Raw genomic sequence first — 22,742 nt, forward strand, 5'->3', positions numbered from 1 at the left:
TACATTATACATATGCATTTTTTAAGAATTACATTTAAATTTATTTTGTCTATCTCGGTGTACATTTTTAAATGGATTTTGACAAGCAAAGCTTCATGTTGATTTTGCTAGGTTTTACGTATTTAAAATTGTTAACGTTTATTTAAAGGTTTTGTAAGCAGTTCTTAGAAAGAATCAAAACATTTTTCGCCATGATATTTTACAAGAGTCGTAAAAACAAGTAAAAGATATATACAGGTGTGTTCATCTCCCCAAGCCAAGGGTTTCTGATCCGCTCCGCGGAGCGGATCAGAAACTATTGACTTGCATGGGAAGATGAGATGTGTTAATTATGAACTTGCAATTGCAATGGACAAAACCTTATTGATAGACATATGTAATTCCAGATTACGCATTGGTATTGTGCAACAGAAAAAGACTTCTTTAAAGTTTAATTCTTTCAAAACTGAATAACTTTAGTACAACCAAATGCAAATAAGCTCATTCACTTATTCAGTAATTTATTTATACAATTAACCTACAGTGATACATAAATGTACAGTTGCTAAATAGCTCAAGCAAGTATTGAGAAAGACTTATGGACATTCCAATGTAGAGCAACAAATTCTAGCCACAACTAGTGAGCCAGTGCTCGTATGTTAATATCATTTTTACAAAATAGGCTATACTTTATTTTGCTGGGTTTTTTTACCCGAGTACTTTATATCCGGAAATTGTACGCTTCTTTCGTTCCTTCCGCGTCGAGCTTAAGTTTAGTTAGCTCTGATCATTTCTGGTTTGCAATGGCTGCAAGGACATTTCAGGTAAATGTAATATTTATCTGTAATTCACCTTTAACTTAAATACAATTTTTTTGAAACTTTAAAAATTATTTAGTTTAAACTCCGTGACTTGTCATCCTGTGATGTGATCAGTTATAAGAGACCCATCTGCAAATATTTCGTTACACATAATATATATATATATATATTACAATAATACAATCGGCTAAAATAAAGATGCTTTTTGATATCTGATTAATGGTTTTTGAAAAAAAATGACTGAAAAATAAGTTAGACGCGAAATAGTAAATTGGGACATCGCCGGACATATGTCCTGGACTACTTTTACACCGTCCCCGTTACACTTCGCAGGAAGACTGGGCATCCGTTGTAGTATACAATTATTGCTGGAGTACTACACGCATTACTACGTTGATGTCTAATTAAAATGTACCAACGCATGTAATAGTTAATTCCCTCATCTGGAAAATCCTGCTACATACATCAACAACTAATGTTGTCTAACGGGATGGGAGAAATAATGACGGACTAGACCGGGACGCGAACCTGGGGCCCCCTGAATCTCTAGTCAGGTGCTCTACCAACTGAGCTATCTTGCACCGATATTTGAACCAGTCTGACCGTCACATCCCTCCCCCTTATATGATCTTCGCCCTCGAAAATCACCACATGCTCTTTGCCAGGCAGGAGTTCACCTGTCAGTGGGGTTGGTCACAGCACCAAATCAGGGGTGTGCAATTACAAAATTTGGCCACTAGCCCAGGGGCTAGTGGGAGTACCAAAGTTACTAGCCCAAGATTCAAAGTTACTAGCCAGACTATTTCGGACATGTCGACATTTCATTTTATAAAAAAAAACCTGTATGATACTAGTTAGTATATAATTATTAATATACGAAATATTTATTACTTGCATGTTTTCTGTGGTAGACTAGTTCAAAAATATTCAACTTAATTGGTTTGGGTACCGTTTATATAATAAGAACCAAACATAACATTGTGAATGTGAACAGACTCTATAAAATCACTGCAACTATCTGTGTGCATGCATTTTATCCTGTTTAATTTCCATTTACAAAATACAACTATGCAATTAATTACGTAATGGTAAATTTTAATTAAAAATAATGGAAAATGCACAAATAATAATATGCAAAATATGAATTTTCTTTTAATTCACCAAGCAGGTCACTTTAAAATGTGTTTATGAGAATAGTTAGTGCAGAAATTTATAATATCTCTGTAATGCATTCTCTCTCTCTCTCTCTCTCTCTCTCTCTCTCTCTCTCTCTCTCTCTGTAAAAAAAATTATATTTAAACAAGTTGCTGCCCTTTAAAAAAGGACTACAATACGTGGACCATTTACATGGGTTTGCAACGAAAACGTGAAAGCCTTAAGATTATCAGAGATTCCACCGACTCTAGCCCTCTGCTTTTAACCACTAAATTTGTACGTTGTATTACGTATACATGTATGTATAGCTCTGACTTTTTATCTCAGAATTTAAAGGGTTCATACTTCTAAAATAATTATGATCTATCTATGAATGAAGTTTGCATGTATAGTATCGGGCATTCGGTGAATTCTACTATTTGCGCACACATTACAATTCGCACTACTCTGTTAACTATGCAGTGACAGCTTTGTGTAAATTAAAAATTTCATATTTTGATGCATTTTTCTTGAGATTTAAATTATACAGTGACATAATTATTCAATTATACCTAAATGTTTAAAAAAACTTTAATCGGGAAGTTTTCTAGCCTCGCCTACTATAAAAGAAAAGTTAAGTTACATGTGTATTCGGAAAACAGCAACACATTGCAAATTATGCTATTTGATGCATGTTGTAGTTTCGGCATAACATTAACTTATTTCATAATACTGATAGTTCATATCACATGCTAATCATTTCTTTAAAAGGAATACTCTGTTTCTGTACTGTTTACCGACAACTTTACAATTACAGCGCCTTTGAACTTTTGTGTTCATATGGCACGGAATCCCGATCCCGATTCAGATAAACGTGTGCTACCCTGGTTCCCTGAGCTACCCATTACGCACAGGAACCAGACTAGCTCATGCGCAGGCTTAATTTTCCCCATAGCATCCGGTTTGACCTCGCTTATATATTTTCTGCGTGGACCTCAGGGTCCACGCAAAAAGCCAATGAATACATATTACAGAAAAAGAAATCATTTTACAGTGATGTCACTTGAAACAGCTGCACAGGTAACTACGGAAGCTATGTGCAGTGAGGCGTGACTATCTCGTCTAGCCACTGGTTAGGTCAACACTGTCGGTAAAACTTCAAAGTGTGAAACTTACAGCAGAGTGTTTTTTCTCAGAAGAATGTGGCACGAGAAAAAAATGCTTAAGAAATTTTTTTGGCTATCATGACTTAAAAGGAGCAGATACTATGCCTCTGTGATAACAATGACGATGCACTTTTCCTACTAGGACACTGCAAATTTACCGGCATATTTTGCCAACTCTGGTTATGATTTACTAGCCCGACGGGCTACCACAGTTAATGTTTTTGCTAGCCCGACCTCTAAAATCGGTAGCCCCGGGCGTCGGGCGATGGTAATTGCACACCCCTGCAAATGTAACGGAATGGGAGAATAATGACGGAACAGACAGGGATTCGAAACCGGGCCCCCTAAATCTCTAGACAGGTGCTCTACCAAATGAGCTATCAGTATCTGGTGCCAGTATTTGAATTGGTCTGACCGTCACAGTTGTATCAATTGTTGGATTTTGGATCATGTAGTACTTTATCTATCAAAAATGGTACGAAAAGCTAGCTCTGTGGTTTATCAATATTCATGAATATAAAAAATATATTTGTGGTCAGTGGTTCCACCTATTTAAATTGTCATCAAGTGCTATATAACCTTGTAAAATATTTAATTTTGTTGATCATCTCCACAATGAAATTGGTGCTCAGTTAGATAGAATGTTCTATCGTTAAAATGATTGATGTCCTACAGACCTTTCCTGGGGGCCATTAAAGTTAGACAAGCTCACTTTTGATCTCAGTCTCACTTTTACCAAAGGAACATATAGTGGAAAAGTGAGACTGAGATCAAAAGTGAGCCTGTCTAACTTTTAACAATAGAATTCGTCCCCTACACTCGCTTCACAGCAAATGAAAATATATTGTGTTGTATCTCGCCTTAATTTTTAAATGATTGGAATGACTGAAAACCTCCATGGTTGCTCTTTTATAGTCCTATTTTACAACATTAATTGTTTTGGCAATGAAATTGCTACCATTTAACATCTTGTTTGAAAATTCATTGTTTTTTGGTTGCCATGTTAGTAATAAAATCCGAGGCATTTCGTGTGCAGTGTCCAGCACATTGGCAGTCAAATTCAAATCTAGAAATAGTGTTAATTCCTTGGTATGACCTATTAAATGGATGTTTTGTGGACTTTAAACATACATATACATGTCTGAAAGGTTTTTAATGTATATTTACATATACATGTATTTCCCCTGCAGATAATTTTAAACAAACTTAAATTCGATGCAAAGCAGATCTGCTTCACAGCTGCTAAATTGCAAGTATATATGGGACAAATTCTTACTGTGACCTAAGCGTAGCCAGTCGGTCATGGCAAGATTATTCTTTCTAGTGCTTAATAAGTAATGATGAATCCAAAATATGTGTGAACACATTATCAAGACTGTTATTCTAACATTAGGTCTGTCTTACATTCATTATTTCTCTTATTTATTTAATGTGTATATCTTAAAATATAATTTCTTTTCTACAGACAGTGAGGCCACATGTTCCACTTATTAAGTTTCGAGGTGGAAACATCACAAAAGGTGAAAACTCCATTCATTTTGTTTTGAATGCTTCTTGTGTTGTATAAAAATTATCCAAATAGAATTAATTTATAAAAAAAAAAATAGGACTTAACATAAAGATTCATAACGCTTTAGTTTTATAGCGATTTCAATATACAGTCAAACTTTGTTATCTCAAACTAGATGGAACTGTTTAAAAACCTTTGAGATATATCTGAGTATTCAAGATTTGAGATATTGACGGTAAAAAATACTTAAAAAACAAGAGGTCAGGACTTACAAATCACTTCAACATATCCATTGAAGGCAAAATATCAGGGTTCGAGATATCAAAGTTCAACTGTATTTAAGAATAAAGATTTTTTGAAACAGCTAGTTTCCAATGTAACAAATTTATAAAATAGCTTGAATGGGAAAGGGGTTGCCTTGAGGCTTTATTTATTTATAGCCGTGATTGTTCCTTAAATTTAACATTACATTGAAATTACTTCAAGATTAGACTGTTTACATATTAATAATGATTTATCTCATCTTCACTAGCCAAGGATGACAATCCGCTCATCACCCTTGGCTAGCGAAGATGGATTTTTTCTATGCAATTTTTGAAACGAGTTTATTGATACATGTATATTTATATTGAATCCAGACACACCTGCAGTAATGACACCTGCCACCAAAGGTAAATCAGAAACTGCTCCTTCCACACCACAAACCACAAAAATAGCCACACCAGGATCAATTTTAGAACACCACCAGTTACCCAAGAAGTATGCTAGAACACCATTATCAATAGAAGAAATGGAATATATACAGGTTGGTATTTTGTTTAAAAAAAACCAAAATGGTTTATATAATATAATGCATTTAGAAAAACATTTCACAAAAGTTCAATATCAAGAGTTTTACTGTAACAATTTAATTTTCATTGTCCTTCAATGAAAAATGTTGCACAAAATGTGAACCTTTTCTTCAACCCCCCCCCCCCCCAGCACACAATGTTATCAGCCAAAAAGATATAGATGAATGTCAGTATCATAATCAATTCAAAGATTTCTTTGATGTAATGATAACTGCCACATAGACAGGTGAATTTTTTTTTTACTATATCTACATTATTTAAATTGCTACGAAGATGATGCATGTTTCTGGATAAAATTTTATCTATTTATTTTCAGTCATTAATAATCTAATCCATACTGCTTTTTCTTTCAGAGAGGTGGTCCAGATGTACTATGAATATCAAAAGCAATATCTAGATCTGTTTTAAATTATTTTCATGTACATGTATTTTATGCTTCAAATGTTAACAATAAATATAACATAAACCAAAATATGTTTAGATTTTTTTATAACCTCTTGAAATAGAATTTTTTGATAAGCATCTTGCAACCTGAGGTATAAAGATTATCGAACTACAGGTGGTATATGTCTTTTTGAATCTGAATCACCAATTTTAAAATGCAGAAAGACATTTAAAGATCAACAACTCAAATGTATGAGTGAATAACGCAGACATCTCCAAGAAAAGAGTTAACGTTCACGCTGTGTTACAAAGTATTGTCAACACTAGGTTATTGTAATTCACAGATGAAATGTTCAACATAATTGGACATAACTTGTTAATTAAGGCAAATATTGTTATTTTTGGAAAAGATGTGCTGATTTTCTAAAGTTCTGGACCAGGTATACATATAAGTGGTTAAACTATAATATACAATAGACATTCATGGTAGGAATATCTTGGTAAAACATGTATACATCTATTCTTTTTAAAAGCTGCTGCTATTTTTCGATATACCGGTAATTATCAAAAATTAGGTTGTTTAGCAATCTACTGATGAGGATTTTAATTGCTTTGCAAAAGATCTACCAGACAATTTCTATTAGATCAATATTTTTAAAATTAATATTTCTGTTGTTCATACCATTCATCAAAAGCATTTGTTTCTAAGATTAGATACCATATTCCAGTGAACTATTACAGAAACAAGCACCTGTGGCTTTTACCCAGTTGACTGCATGTATAAATATGTAACATTACTACATAAATGGAGGCAATTGATATTGAGCATTCCTCCTCAGTGTCTTCGATGAATAAGTGGTCACTAGCTAGAGATAAATAGCCAATTACAAGCTTTTTTGTTTATATAATTTTGTTTTAGTCAGATCAATACAGACAAGGATTAGCATTTCAATAGGTGCTTAAATGAGGCTTGATTTCAAGACCCTGTAGTTTAAAAACTAACGCTATACTCGCAGAGCTAAAGGGTTACCCAATGTTTAGTGCTAGTAGGCACATAGGAATTTAATGCTTATCATACAGTAGGCAACAGTCAAAATCCATAGTTTTAAACTCCTGGCCAGTCAGCAAGCATGTGCAGGACTAAGCAGGGGTCTAAATGACACAAATGCCTGCAGATTATGAAATTTTCAATCACAACAGTCATGTCCTTAGCCACTTATAGGTACATTTATCTCAAATACCAAATCAAAATTGACATTTAGTGTTTTATTCCATCATAGAAAAATATGTATATATACACCAATTGCACATCATTATGTTGTGCTCAATCAGATGGCAATTCTTTGGAGTCTTTTACTTTCAGTTTCATTTTGATAGGTTTCCTTAGCTCTGCCCCTTCTGAACTTTCACCTTCAGATGAATTGTAACTAGGTTTAAAAGACATAGGGGGAAAATCCTCAGGATCAGATTCAAACTCAAACTCATCTTTGCGTTTTTGACTGGCTTTTCTTTTTTTGCCATGTTTCGTTTCACTTGGGTCTTGAGGCAAACTCGAGTGATGCGAGTACTTAAGTTCAGGAGCTGGCGAGTCTTTATGAGCGTAATAAAGAGGCGAGTCCTTGTGAGTGTGAGGGGATGACTTGTCCTTTGATGAGTGGGGAGAATTTTTTGCCTCTCTGTGAACATGGGGAGACAACTTTGGGGAGTACTTCTGCTCCTTGTGATGTGGGGATACTTTGGTGGGATAGCTATGAGGTGAAGACTTTTTCATTTCCTTCGCTTGAGCCTCGATCTTAACATTTGGCAGTTTGCCTGGGCGAGTTATGATTTTAAGTTTAATCCCTTTCTTTTGATCGATGCCTTTTGATGTCCCAGGTAAGGAATATGAAGGATCATCATCGTTGCTCTCTGGAGATTCTGTTGGGAAATACTGCACTTGGCTTTTAGTCCTCTTTCTGACACGTCTATAGGGAATGACTGCATCTTCGCCAAAATCATCATCACTGTCTTCTTTTAGCATCTTTGAGATTCTCTCCTCAGCAACTTTCTTGTTTCGTCTTGTTTCATGGTTCAGTCTTTCCATTTCTTCACGCTCTCTTTCAATTTCAGCAAGTCTTATTTCTTCTAGTCTTTTCTTGCCTGCCTCCATTAATCGCTGGTGCTCTTCGAAATGCTTTCTATCTCTTTCTCGTTTTTCCTCATTGATCAGTCTTTGGATGCGTTCTTTTTCGGCCTTTTCCTTATCCAACTGTTGCTGCAATTTCACTTGTTCCATAAACTCTTTCAATAGCTCATCTCCACTTTTAGATGCATCTGCATCAGATAGAGAAATAAGCTTTTCTTTGAACTTTGGAGTGAACACTTTCTGTTTTAAATTAAATTTTTCATTGAAGTCTTGTAAACATTTTGTCATTCTGTCCCCAAAATATCCATACATATCAGTGTATAGCTTTGAAATGGAATGCTGTATGTCTGGTAAACAATCCTTCATCTTAGCAGATGCTTCCTCATTCAAAAGTTCAGAAAATTCCATTTCTTCATATTTTTGTTTCAGCAGGTCTTCATATTGCTTCATTTGAGTACAAATGAGCAATTCAACACTTGCCTTAAAAAAAAAACTTCCTATTAAATTCACAGATTTATTACATATATTTTCAGTAGCTTTTATCAATATATTAAAATTTTCCAGTGCTTATCGATATATTAAAATTTACCAGTAAAGCTCCATAAACTTTGAATGCATCAGCCTTCGTGAGGGCATTAGAGAAAGAATTGTCCTCGAGGACTGAGGACAGGTGAGGCCAATATACAGGTAGCTGTGGAACGAGGACATCATCTATCACCTATTCAAGAAAACAATGTACAAATGCAACAAATAAATTGTAGGCCCACTTATTTCCGTTTTACACAAAATTGTGTGTCATGTTAAAGAATAGAGACAAGATATTAAATAAATTCCTGTTTTTCCTCCAATTCAAAATCATCCTTTCTAGAATTCAGGTATAGCTATTCAAAGGGGATGTGTTCTGTACCTCTCACACATTTTAATTTTTTATTATATTACATGTATGAACATTATTTTTGTTTCAGTTTTTCTCAAATAAACAATCAGAATGTTTGCTTTTTTATAAAATGATCCATGTTTCTTTGGTCATAAATTTTAAAAGTAGATTAATTTTATTAATACCATATTGTGCTCGCCTTCACCTCAAACATGATCAAGTATTCTAAAATGGATTAATTTTACAGCTTATAATGAATGGCCACTTAGTTATTTTCATTCCCTGTGACTTTATTACCTTTTGTAAACTTGATGAATATAACGAATTACAGTTTTAATGAAGCAAAATCAGCCGTGACGGTCCCTGGCACTTCATTATAAGCGTGTTTTACTGTATGTACTTTACCTGTGGTCCTAAAGCCTTAATTCCCATGACAGCCCCATAGTGACAGCAGAAGGGCTTAGTGTGATCACAGAGGACTTCCTTCAGACTTCTGATGGTGGTGTGCATCAAGTGGTTGATGGGACTAGACCATGTACTACAGTGCAAAAACAGAAAATGACGATTAGGTTTGTTACTAGAAATAAGACAAAGAAATTTTGCATCTGATCTTCATTATAAATGCAACATATTCTTATATCAATGGCTGATGAATTTTTTTTATATGTAACGATCTAGTACTAGTACTCATTTTGGTAAAGGATAATTGATTACTTACTGAACAATCTGGGCCAATACTCGAGCAGCATAATCACGCAGCATCCAGTGGTCATTGGATGGGTTAATGGACGCTGCTAATGACTCTAAAAGGCAATAACTGACTCCTTGAACCAAGGGATTTAACTATAAAAGAAAAATCTGTTGTAAGAATGATTATTTCATAAAAATAAGATTTTTCTGACATATATACAGCAAAACTCGAATATAACGAACACAGATATAGCGAATTTACGGCTATAACGAATTATTATTCATGTCCCGGCAAATTTCTTATATAAACCTATAGAATTTTAATTTTAAGACCACCGCTGGCAAAATGTTAACGCATTTTATCATTTTTATAACAAATTTTTTCTATTTTAAATTTCATTGAAGAAACATGCAATTTTAAGATGCATCTATAAAATACTCAAATTCAAATAGTATACAGAATTTTTTTAAAAATTGAAATGAAATGGTTATTTTGACATTTTTGGTAAATGATGGAAATACTAATTTTATAACTTACCATAGTTTAGAAAACTGTAAGCCGGAAAAACCCTTAATTATCTTATAACGAATTTGCTATAATATATTTTACGAATTCGTTATAAACGTATAGCGAATTACGGCTATAACGAAGTTTTTTCTATGGTCCCTTGAAATTCGTTATAAACGAGTTTTGCTGTGTAGGTTCCCGGCATACAAGTACTGGAACTTGTATCGTCTTTCCCATTGACATCAAATAATTTTTGCAGTATCCAGTTTGTACTGGTACTACTATAGTATTCAGCTACTGTTTTGAAATTAATTTCTTTACACATGCATAATTTGCTAATGCATTATGTCCAATCAGGCTCTTTTTAAAGAAAAACCAATTATCAAATAAATGCAATATTAACATTTTTACTTTTCAAAATAGTTCTGAAGGTTATGAATTAAGCTGAGCATGATTATTTACTAGCATGAATAAAGAATAACTTTTTTCAAATTGTTTAATTTTGATTCTAAACTAACTTACATAAGACTGGGGCTCCAGGAACAGACTGGTGTTACTGATCAGAGCCTTCACTGTGTACAGCAACCTAGTCATCTGGGAGACGTCGTGACTCACTGTCTTCACCTGTTTAAAAATAATTATTTCATCTAAATTAAAATAAATGTACTACATCTTTCTACTCTTAAGAGAGTTGGATGGCTGTGGCCATTTCTAGACTTTATTAATTTCCTTTGAATAAGAGCTCTGTATAAAAATATAGAAAACCATTCTAAAGCTTAAATATTTAAAAATTTTCTTAATTAAACACTACACAGTAGTTTATGGCTTCAAATTCTCATATCTTATTCTAAAATTTTTGGATAGATCTGATGAGTTATTTGTTGACAATCCAGCCTCCTATCTAAAACGCATGAATCACAAGAAATGTTTTAGAACCATTAAAACCATGTGCCCCTACTCCCTATGTGGCCACTTAGAAAAGAGTAAACTTTTCACAAAATGCTGAGTAGACGACAATTATCTATCCTCAAACTTTCAAAAAACTTACCCCATTAGAGACGAAGTTGACAAAGCAAGGAAGCAAGGAGGAAATGTTTGGGTTGGTGCGTAGATCCTGGAGAGCTGCCTGAAACATATGAAATAAACATTTATTAGTAAAGAATGCAAAATACATATCCCAATACATGCTTAACAAAACTCTTGATATCCATTCACTTTTAATTTCAGACAATAGTACTATTCATGTATCATATACATTGTACTATATTGTAATACTTTCTTTCACAGGTTGAAATATTCCAGAGCAGGTTCTTTATTTCTTATGATTTTGTATTTCAGGAATACTAGCTTGTCCAGTCGTTTGACTATTACCTACCTTCATTAATTTGAGATCATTCCCCAAAACAGCTTTGGTAATGCTGTCATAATATTTCTGCAAGATGTCATTATTTTCTTGTTTTATTGGTTTTCCTAAAAAACAAAACCAACATTATCTTAATAGGTAATTCAGGAATAACCAAATCCTTCTTATAAGCTTGAAATGGATACATATTAAAAAAATCTCATCACATTTTAATACTCATTATGACATGGACATATCTGCATAGATGTAGCTTACATGCATTTGATATGCACAGGTATGTGTTTAAAAACAGTTGATTTTAAATACCTTGAGACAGAGATGAAGTTTTTGATATGCCTTCTACAGCTAACCATTGAGCTAAAAAGGAAATAAAAAGTTGTTTACCAGGTTCTTAATTTTTGTCACTCCTTTTATCATTATTTCTAAACAATTCATGTACAGCAAAGCATTTGGTATTAAAATTCATAAAACGATGTACATGTACATCATTAAACCATTGAGATCATAAATGTACCACAAAGCATTTGATAATAAACTCCATATTAAGATTTGGATCTGTAAACTTTTTAATTTATACAGGTACAACAAAGAGTTTGGTATTAAAATTAACAAAGAATTTGGATCTTCAAACCTTTTATAGAGGTCTCCCCTTGTTCGCATGGTGTACAGTCTTCGAGACCAACATCACACAACTCTACATCTTCGTCATCCGTGAAAAAAATCTCTGCTTCCTTTAGCTGTCTAAAGTTCACTCCATCTTGGCATCTGTGTCCACTTACTGGCTAAAAGTATCATGATGATCATAAATATTATAATAGAATAACTTAAAGGTAAATGACCACGCATAGGCTTGAACCCAAGACCCTTCAGTTTAAAAACCAACATTCTACTAACAAAGCTAAAGGGAAAGCCCACTAGCTAATGCTAGAAGGAGTGTACGACTTATGAGTATATAATACATGTATATAAATAGTGCCTGTTTGGGAGGGTAACAGTTGAAATTGACACCCCGAGAAAACCATTGTCAACCGACGCGAAGCGGAGGTTGACAATGGTTTTCGAGGGGTGTCAATTTCAACTGTTATCCTCCCAAACAGGCACTATTTATTTTGTTATACTGAATGTCTTTTTTAAAAATTTTAAGAAAATTTTACTGCTTTTATATAGGAATAACGTGAATTCTACAGTGAACCGTACGCGCATAATTTTCGCGCATGTAACATTTTTTAATGTTACCCGTTGCCAAGTGCGTTGCTAACGCTGAGGGTAATAGTAAATATTATTAACTGCGTCTTAACCAATCAGATTTCAGTATTTAACATGAAAGTATAACAATACACACTATCACATCGTATCCCTTAATATCAGTAGAAATTCAAGTGGGTAATAGTCGGTAATTAAAAGTGCTCTGAGTGTTTGCATACCTGTACACTGCTCCTTTTTAAAGTTTTATTGAAGTCCTCTGTCGTCATTCGTTTCCTCTTTGCATGTTTCATGTACTGGATTGAATTCTGGAACAGTAAACCATCAAATATATTGTAGGTAATACAAAGTATAACTTTTGCTCTAAAGCTAATTATGTTAATAATTGAGCAAATTAATAATGAAACAAGACAAAAAAGTTCAGTTTTACGGTAATTTAATTTACTGAAGATATCCAAACTCAGAGGATCCTGAGCCTTTACAATAGAACCATTTTAACAAGAGCTTGGACTTTGAGTAGTTGTGTCAAACTGCATTGTGACATCAGCCTGTCTATTTCATTGCTAGCCACTCAGCCATGGCTCTTTGAAATCAACAAGATTTGTCTGGCTTTTGAGCTAAGACTATGCAATTGAATAAGCATGTTGTAAGACAAGCACCTAACCAAAGAGATGAATATAATATATTATATCTACATGTATGAAGAAGTATACATCTTTTTGACTTATTCTACGATATAATACCTGTGTGGCTTCCTTCAGCCTGTACGAGACATCTTCACAGAGCATGGCAGCTGCTTCATCACACAACTCACTGATCCCAACTGATTCGGCCATCATCTTGATGCTCTCTCTTGTAATGATGGCGTATCTTTTATCATCCACCACCGCTGTTTTCTTTTCCTCTTTGATCTCGGCCATTTTCTGGTATTCCTTAGAGTGCTAGTATCTGATACAAAGAAATTGAAAAATTGTGATTAAAAGCAGTGAGGAAAATCAGGCAAAATCAGCACTAATGAAAACCAATCATAAGATTTAAAAGCAACAGAGAAAATTCTGATAAACAGTATTTTATGAACTTCCAAACAAAATTTTAAATAATTACAAACTTGATCCAATTTTGCTACTTAACGAGTCTTCATCAGCCATTATGACAATACATTTTGGCTAAAATTTCATTGGTATCACATTTCGAGCTTGAACGGCATCGAAAGCTTGAAAATATTGCAGTTGGTTTTCTACTTTATTATCGACAATTAATATCCGGTTTAGGATTTTGCAGACGTCGATCGAGAGCAAGGTAAATGTTGTTGCTGTTGCATTACATAATTTATGCAACCAGATTAGTTATAATTTTTCTGCAATTTTGAAAATTCGATTTGTGTTTCAAATTGAAATTTGTGATAATTTATAGATGTTTTCAACTTCATGGCATGCGGACTAAGCGTGATTTCTGTGTGGTGCGCATGTGGGTATTGCTATTTACCGAACTTGACAATGGAATGACAAAGTTAAATTTGATATTATATAACAATCTTAATGAGTTTTGAATTCAAGTTAATATTAAAGTTTATCGATGTAGTGAATGCTTATTAATTTGTTAATGGATAGGTGGTAATTTTAAATGGCTTGAATATATGTGCAATGTATGCAATAAAATCTTAAGTGGATGAGATTGAGCACTGCATTACTGGCAGACAAGATTTTGTGAAAACTTTCAAAAATTGAAAAGGCTCTGATTAGGGAAGATGCATGCATTTTCATGTTTTTAGATAGTTAAATTCAAGCAAAATGATTTTTTGATAAAAAAAAATTGAAAGTCTATTATATGTGCTCCTGACAGCTTCCAGTAGAATCCGCATTTGACCAGATAAAAATTCCACATGCAAGCACAATGGCGAGTTTTATCTATGTTTGAGAGCAGAACATGAACAATAAAACAAAGTCATCATGATTTAAATATAATGTACTCTTAGCTGTTTATTGATTTAATAAAATACCAAAAAGGAGGGTGGGGGGGGGGGGGGGGGGGTAATTTAAGGAGACTTAGTGGTTAATAAACAACCTATCAGACCTCCCATAGAATTTAGAATATGACTGATAATAGACTACTATCAAGTAAAATAAAATCCAGGTGTAATTTCCCCCATAGATTAGAATTTAAGTGTCCCTTTTTCTTAACAGCCTTAAGATCCCCATCTTAATTAAGTAGTTAAACTTATATTGCATGAGGCTATGATGGTATAGCTTCAAATATATTGTTTCCAATATTGAAATATCATTATTGCTTCAATTTGTGAAATTAGTACAAAGGCATCATGATTGAATAAAGGTTGAATTTGTAATTTTGTCAAAGTGTTACTGTGACCCTTAGACCAATAAATTGGGTTTCAGGAGGGGTGCAAAATTCACAAAAGATGCACAAATGCTTAATTTATGATGTAACATTTCAAAAATCCATCACCCTCATGCTTAAGATTTGTTGAAACCTGATGGTCTGGAACCAATAATGAGGCCTCAGGAGGGTTGCAAGATTCAACACAGGAATATTTTGTCTCTTTGATAGTATAATACCATATGACTTAAATTTGTTGAAAGAATTTTACTGTTCAAATGAGTGTTAACCCGGGGGCCCTTTGATTCAGAAAAAAATTGCAGTTATTGGGGAATTGTTGTATTAATTACAGTAGAGCTTGTTAACTACTTGGATCAGAGTTGTTACTTAACAATGTTGTCATGTGAGTGATGTAGCCCATAGGCCTCCTGTTGAATAAACATATTAAATATTTCCTACACGTATCCTATTTTTTTCTCACCTAAAGTCCAAAGTCCACATGCATTTCAGACAGCCTGACAGACAGTCTATAGTTTGAAATATTTTACGTTTGATTTGGTCCAAAGGTTTTTAATTCGTCATAGCTCTATCATGTTTATCATCCTTGGCAATATTGAAGAAAAAACGTACAAACGTGTACATGACTTTAAAAATGTTCAGAAAGGTGTTATGCTTGCTTTATGTTCACCTTGCAATATATATTTAAATTTTCATGCAATAAAAAAAGTTTTTACGTGATGTTTCTTTCAGTAATGGGGATCTTTAATGTATGAAGTTGTCCCTTAAAATATCATTGAAGTTTCTGTTGACTGATTTACTGAAGCTCCAGGCCTCAGGTTTACCCTGCACATTGTCACAGTTGCCTGGGAGCTAGCTGTTCATTGATTAATTTATTTGCCTTTGCTATCTATGTAGCATTTAATTTCGGATATATTACTTTTGATCCATGTATTATTTAAATATATATGCACACATGTTTTGTATATTTTCAGGAGTATACTTCTTGCAAATTAATAAGAATTTATGTGCACTGTAAACAATAAATGTAAGGTGATACAAACAGAGGGTATTCAATACATATTTAAAGTGGGTCAGTGTCCTGGTGTGACTACATTTGTAGGAGGGGACACTGTTCTAGAAATAAACATGTTGAATGTAAATCAGCTGTTTACCCACAATCTATTTAAATATCCCTCAACATGTGCGTAGCGAGTACCGGTACATGGCCTTGACCTTTCAGACTATATCTTTCCAGTTATAACCAAATTCTGCGCATTTTCCTGTAGTAAATATTTTGCTTTTGTTTGTTACTGTCAGTAGTATAATATATTAGCCAACAAACACAAACACACACATATTACTAATGCACTTCTACATTCAGTGAGAGAAAATATATCTTCAGGTAGGGTACCACATGCATTTTATTGTTAATAACATTTGATGTAAATTTTTTCCATAAAAATTCTGAGGTTATTCATTTACAAATATGTGTAAATGGGACAAGGATGAATCCATAACCTTTCATAAAATAGTGATACATTTCTCTGATTTCATGAAATGTTAAAAAAAAATGTTATATTTCCTTGCCAGCAGGCAGAGAGCATGGGCAGATTTTCCTTAATCGTTATGTTGTTGATAAATGCATGAGTGAGCATCTTCCTTAATCCTTATAGTAGTGCATTGTATGACATGATAAGTTGAACTTCCTTTTAATGGCTTTTACGATGTACTCTACAACGTGGTCTGGCCATTGTAGTGTATAAACCTCATTCTTACTCAGGAGGGTAAATTGAATAATTATTAATATATAGTTCTGTAGTAAATCAGGTTTTGATATTTTTGAAAGATGCATTTTAATACAGGCACTAAGTACATGCATACATGTATGTATATGTTATCTTTGTAATTTTCCGATGTTTGTTTGGAAAAATCAGGGTTTTTATGAGAGATGAAATTCAAGGTTGTTTCACTGACCTAGCTTTAGTTGACTTAGTGTGTCTGTAAGATAACAGGAAAATCAATATCAAGTGGAACGTACAGTTACTGAAGCGAATGTAGCTTTTTTATTACAGAGTATTCAGACCAAGATTTACATTTAGAAAGAGCCCACAATGTTTCGGTTGCAAGCTCGACTGTCGACCCTGTGTCAATCAGCCAGAGTGCAACTGCCCGACGTTGCTAGGGGACACAATCACCATGGTTACAAGCTGCCCCCAGGGGTGGCATGTTGCTCAACTCAGGCCAAGTCGCAAAGCAAACCAGAGGAGAAAATCAAGAAACTGATGGTTGCTAACAGAGGTATAGCATCTTTAGTACTCTAGCTACTTGTGCTGTAAATCTCTTGTCTTTTTGTGTAAAGAACCTTTTTGTATGGGTAGTTGTAATTTGATGAGACATATGCTGCTGACTTGACCAGAATAAAACAAAATTTTAATGTAATTTTTATAAATAAAGGCAAGATTAACTTCTGATCAATTATTCTATTTATTATAAGAAACATTTTTGGAATTTAGTTCATTAAAAAATAAGATACATTGCAAAATATATGATAATATAAAGAATCGGCATGAAACATTATGTACTTATATTTACTATAAACAATATAGTCCTAACATCAGTTCCTATATTTAATCAGGTGTGTCAAATGTGGAAAACATTTTATCCAGTTATAGTGTTTTCGTAGGAGAAATCCATTAAGGAAATGATATGCAACATCATTTGACTTTTATTCTAGACTAAGTAAATGTGAAGTTTTCTTAGTTAATGCTGTACCAGTAGTTTTCGCTACATTTCATTATATCTGTCATTGTGAAATTTCTTCTTGACGTTTACATTTAACACAAATTTTTTAGCAGAGAATTGGTCAGTTTATATATCATAATATTAATTGAAAAGAACTTTTTTAACTCAAATATCTGATATTATGAGCTGTCAGGTTTCTGATTTCTTTGTTGTCTTCTCTTATAGGTGAGATTGCCATAAGAGTGTTCCGAGCATGTACAGAAATGAACATACAAACTGTGGCCATCTACTCAGAACAAGACATGATGCACATGCATCGTCAGAAGGCGGACGAGTCCTACCTGATTGGGAAAGGCTTGCCCCCAGTGGCTGCCTATCTCAATATTCCAGAGATCATTCAGGTCGCAAAGGTAGCCAATTTTGTAACGAATAGCCAAACTCATTAACAAATAGCAAAACTCATAAACAAATTAATAGCCAAACTTATAAAGATCACCTTTTCATAGGTCATGTTTAACTTAGACTTGATGTAAGTAATGTTACCAAGCTAGCTATTGGAAATTGGAAAATGAAATGATGCGATTTTGGATTATAGTATCCCTTGAATTTATATCATACTTTAAATGCTTTTCATTAAACCTACAAATATTGAATTAAACCTTCAAATATTTAAATGTGGTTAAAAGGGAGATAACTCTCATGTACACACCATAATTTGCTATGATCAGAGTACACATATTTCTGTTTCTAGGAAAACGGTGTTGATGCCATACATCCTGGCTATGGCTTCCTGTCAGAGAGAGATGATTTCGCACAGCAGGTGTTGGATGCAGGGATCAGATTCATTGGTCCTTCCCCAGAGGTTGTAAGGAAAATGGGGGACAAAGTAGAAGCCAGGCAGGCAGCCATTGCTGCTGGTTAGTTTACCGTAAACTGTTGAAAAAAAATGCTCAAATTGTGGTTGTTTTTTCACTCCCTCAAAATGCGGTTATTTTTAAAATCAATTGTGAAAACAATATTGCATTATTAACATTGTATGATCATTGACATCTAAGATTTGAACAAAATTAGATATGATTGATTTGTGGTTTAATGAATGAACAGATTTTTGCTAGCATTTTGACTTTTGTAAAAAAAAAGTTACATACACTGGTACTGTTAAACAGGATTATATCGAAGAACCAGAGACAAAATACTGTTAAATGCTATAAACAAAATTTTGTATATCTGATCAGTTTATGATACTTTTCCCATTTAAGTGAAATGTAATTGACTTATTGTCAGCATGGATTCATTGCAAGCATGTAACCTTGTTTTACTCATGTGGTTCTCACTCTCTGTAGGGGTACAGGTGGTTCCTGGATCGGATGGGCCGGTTGCCAGTATCGAGGAGGCCAGACATTTCTGTGAACAGTATGGACTGCCCGTCATCTTCAAGGCCGCGTACGGGGGAGGGGGGCGAGGCATGAGGATTGTCAGGTCAATGGAGGTATGGAAATAATGACTTGATGCATGTACATGTAGTATGGCTTTAAGTTGGAAATGAGTTTGCAGTTCTGATTGATAAATCTACAATATCTACCGGTATATAGAAAGAGTAATTAGTTAATTGTTAGATACACTATACATGTAAATACAATAATAGCACTGTTATGCTTGATACCAATATTACATGACACATTTCCACCAACACTGGTCATGATATAAAGCAACAACTCTTATTATCTGTACTGGCAATACTGGATGTACAGAATACCAATATAACATGACACATTTCCACCAACTCTACATGGTCATAATATTAAGCAAACCTTTATTTTGGTGAGCAACAACTCTTAAATTATTACCTGTACTGGGTGTATAGAATGTCATGGACACTCTTTGCTTTAGATTTTTGACATGATCGATGAACAACATGCTTTCATTTCTGACAATCCAACAAATTTCATGTTCTTTTTTCTGAAGGAGGTGGATGAGAATTTCAGGAGAGCAACGTCAGAGGCTGAGGCAGCTTTTGGAAATGGAGCTTTATTCCTGGAGAAATTCATTGAAAGACCCAGGCACATTGAAGTACAAATTTTGGGTAAATGGAATATTTTTTTATTTATCTACTTATGATATAATTTACATGTCCAATATCATATTTATGTCCTACCTAAAATTTAGTAAACAATATTTCACCAAGAGTGCTTTGAACTAATCATTCTTGATTATAAATTTCAATATTTTTAGACACAACTCTTTCAAATCAATGATAATTCATCCTAACCTCCAACTAGATGTTTCTTTGACCATGTTTGAACTTTCTGTGTGCCAGGTGACAGAGGTGGGAATGTTGTCCATCTGTATGAGAGGGACTGCTCCGTACAGCGCCGTCATCAGAAGGTGGTGGAGATTGCCCCAGCCCCCAAACTTCCACTGGACATTAGAGACAAGATGACTGCTGACGCTGTGAAGCTGGCCCGGTTTGTGGGGTATGAGAACGCAGGTACCGTGGAGTTTCTGTTGGATCCCTCAGGACAGTATTACTTTATTGAGGTCAATGCTCGTCTACAGGTGGAACATACTGTCACTGAGGAAGTCACTGGGTAAGCTGTTCCTATTGTACAGTTTGTTAAAAATACATCTTTTGTGAATGCACGCCTAGATACATATGGGTAATTTTTTTTTTAATTTTTTTTACACTTTTAAGTGTATACTGTTGATTAGTTAGATTTCGTGATGGCTCAATTTTTGTGGAATTTGTGAGCACCTCTCATCCATAAACTAATATCCTCCAGATATTAATAATTAGACATATAAGTCATCCTTTCTTATGTTGGGATAAAAGAATTCACAAATCTGTAAAATCTAAGCAATCCATTAAATTGGCCCCCACGAATTTAGACAATTCCACAGTATTCCCAGAACCTAGTCGCAGATTCCAGAGACTTGAAAGCCAGGGGATTAAAAAAAATCCAGACTTTTTGATAGCTTATGATTGTCTTAAAAAATGTTAATATTCATGATAAGAGCATATTTTCCTTTGGGTTTTAGGATAGATTTGGTGCAAAGTCAGATTCAGATAGCGGAGGGGAAGTTGCTGCCGGAGATGGGCCTCAGTCAAGATGAGATAGACTTGCACGGCTGTGCCATCCAGTGTAGGATGACCACTGAGGACCCTGCCCGAGGCTTCCAGCCGGACACAGGCAGAATCGAGGTAGATTATCTGTAGGAACACGTCTAACCAGGCTTAGTGGCAGTTGTTTCATTGGTATTCTCTATTTCCTTAGTAATTATCATAACATCATGATTTGTTTATGATCAAAATCTTGTGGCTTCCAGAATTTTTTTCTTAGTAACTTTGAAATGATGTTGCATAATTAACCCTGTCTCAAAAAATGCTTTAGGTATATGCTTTCCCTGAAATTTTGGGTCGGCATAAAAAAACAACACATCCTTTTACATCTAGAGTAATAGTACTAATAGTAAGGCTGCTTTGAATTTGTAACAATATGAAATAAGATTTTAAAAAATAATTCTATTTTGTATCCACAATGTATATCTTATACATCATTAAGCTTGATTGGAAGCTTTAATACTTGAAATAAATAATTTGAATGAATTTACAGAAAGAGAACTCTCAGATATCAAAATGAATTCTGATATATCAAGAAAGATAACTGCAACGAAATTCATCATTCAGTTATCATATGTGCAAAGTTAGACTTAGTATTTACTGGATTACTGATGCTAGGTATATCTATCTATCTAAACATTTATAATTACAGGTATTTAGGAGTGGAGAGGGTATGGGAATTCGACTGGACAGTGCCCTTGGATTTGCAGGGGCCATCATCTCTCCCTACTATGATTCTCTGCTGGTCAAGGTCATCGCCAAGGCCAGGGATCATCCAGCTGCCGCTGCTAAGATGTTGAGAACTCTCAAAGAGTTCAGAATCAGAGGGGTCAAGGTTAGTTTACATAAACCGATATATCGCTACTATAGTCTCGGTGTAGAGCTATATTTTTTACCTTATTGATTCTTCTATCAGTTACAGTTATACAGAGTGCTAGATAATGATTAGTTATTTTAAAATAGAATGACAGATACATATACTGGCCTAAGACAATTTTTGCTAAGTACTTATTTTCACCGTTACTAACATATCATTGCAAGGATGTGAACTGGTACATGGCAAGAAATAGTCTTAGGATTTAAGAAAAAGAACTTTGATTTTTTTTTTTTTGAAAACTGTATAAATTTTCTTTCTTATTAGACCAACATTCCCTTCCTGCTGAACGTCCTTCAACATGACCAGTTCCTGTCGGGAGTAGTAGACACCTACTTTATTGACGAGAACCCACAGCTGTTTAAATTCTACCCCACCCAGAACCGTGCCCAGAAGCTGCTCTACTACCTGGCTCAGGTCATGGTCAACGGTCCCCAGACACCCCTAGCGACCGACCTACAGCCCTCAGATGTTGTCCCCTCTGTACCCCAGCTTCCTTTTGGTAAGACTTGTTGATCATTTTGAATTTTATCCTGTGATTGTCTGATAAAGTTGAATGCTAGTTGACAATTAGGCTAGAAGGTCACACTCCTATTGATTTCTGTCAGTCAGATGGATCAGTGTGTATATATATGTATGTCTATTAATGTCAGAATCATGTATCAGTTGTTTGGAATGAATGTGTATGTTTTATTCATAATAGACAGAGAATCTGACATAGAAAATGGTGACAACAGTTATGGATATTATGGTAAATCATGGTGTTTGATCCATTTGATTCAGTTCAAAGAGAATATTGAACATCATACATGCAGTGAAAGTTACTTTTATTGCTTTTTTGCAAGCTTAGAGCAATAGAGCTTCATCTTACATATAAGTGTATGAAGTTTTACATAGTGTCTATGTTGATGGCTAACGTATAGATCTTAGCCTTTGATCATTAATTAAAATGAAAAAATCAAACATTGTTTCTAGTTAAGCAGTATTCCTTTCATGACTACAGTATTGATAGATTATTTGATTGAGAGACAAAATTTACATTAATTTATGCTAAAAGCAGTTA

The 22,742-nt window shown here is 34.2% G+C and overlaps 3 protein-coding genes across 10 annotated transcripts in view; 2 read left to right on the plus strand and 1 right to left on the minus strand.

Moving 5' to 3' along the window:
• Positions 1-745: 745 nt before the first annotated feature.
• Positions 746-5,933, plus strand: LOC128175175 (alpha-ketoglutarate dehydrogenase component 4-like). Its single transcript, XM_052840619.1, has 4 exons — positions 746-803; positions 4,566-4,620; positions 5,249-5,415; positions 5,815-5,933. The coding sequence occupies exons 1-4, from the start codon at positions 783-785 to the stop codon at positions 5,836-5,838; spliced, it is 267 nt and encodes an 88-aa protein (XP_052696579.1). The 5' UTR covers positions 746-782; the 3' UTR covers positions 5,839-5,933.
• A 1,163-nt stretch (positions 5,934-7,096) lies between these two features.
• On the minus strand, positions 7,097-13,856 carry LOC128175174 (TAF6-like RNA polymerase II p300/CBP-associated factor-associated factor 65 kDa subunit 6L). 3 transcript variants are annotated; one of them, XM_052840616.1, is made up of 12 exons: positions 13,716-13,856; positions 13,355-13,559; positions 12,833-12,919; positions 12,040-12,190; positions 11,715-11,765; positions 11,421-11,515; positions 11,094-11,171; positions 10,568-10,669; positions 9,566-9,690; positions 9,253-9,385; positions 8,560-8,688; positions 7,097-8,450 (listed from the first exon to the last, which is right to left on the minus strand). In XM_052840616.1, the coding sequence occupies exons 2-12, from the start codon at positions 13,529-13,531 to the stop codon at positions 7,170-7,172; spliced, it is 2,409 nt and encodes an 802-aa protein (XP_052696576.1). In that variant the 5' UTR covers positions 13,532-13,559; positions 13,716-13,856; the 3' UTR covers positions 7,097-7,169. The 3 variants fall into 3 exon arrangements, with proteins under 3 accessions (XP_052696576.1, XP_052696578.1, XP_052696577.1); XM_052840618.1 differs by having other exon boundaries at positions 13,743-13,851; XM_052840617.1 differs by having other exon boundaries at positions 13,720-13,847.
• Positions 13,857-13,858: 2 nt separating this feature from the next.
• The window catches only part of LOC128175172 (pyruvate carboxylase, mitochondrial-like), a 32,955-nt gene continuing 24,071 nt past the window's right edge, over positions 13,859-22,742 (plus strand). For 2 of the 6 annotated variants that reach the window (XM_052840610.1, XM_052840613.1), the window contains exons 1-11: positions 13,859-13,910; positions 17,018-17,243; positions 17,913-18,097; positions 18,439-18,604; positions 19,031-19,176; positions 19,653-19,770; positions 20,005-20,275; positions 20,724-20,886; positions 21,458-21,640; positions 21,947-22,181; positions 22,383-22,430. In XM_052840610.1, the coding sequence (XP_052696570.1) occupies positions 17,057-17,243; positions 17,913-18,097; positions 18,439-18,604; positions 19,031-19,176; positions 19,653-19,770; positions 20,005-20,275; positions 20,724-20,886; positions 21,458-21,640; positions 21,947-22,181; positions 22,383-22,430 (1,702 nt within the window). In that variant the 5' untranslated portion in view covers positions 13,859-13,910; positions 17,018-17,056. Of the gene's footprint in view, positions 13,911-16,195; positions 16,348-16,615; positions 16,730-17,017; positions 17,244-17,912; positions 18,098-18,438; positions 18,605-19,030; positions 19,177-19,652; positions 19,771-20,004; positions 20,276-20,723; positions 20,887-21,457; positions 21,641-21,946; positions 22,182-22,382; positions 22,431-22,742 lie in introns of those variants that run through there. The other 4 variants (XM_052840614.1, XM_052840615.1, XM_052840612.1 and 1 more) reach the window with 3 other exon arrangements.

Source organism: Crassostrea angulata, chromosome 3 (assembly GCF_025612915.1).
Source record: "Crassostrea angulata isolate pt1a10 chromosome 3, ASM2561291v2, whole genome shotgun sequence".
Taxonomy (NCBI): domain Eukaryota; kingdom Metazoa; phylum Mollusca; class Bivalvia; order Ostreida; family Ostreidae; genus Magallana; species Magallana angulata.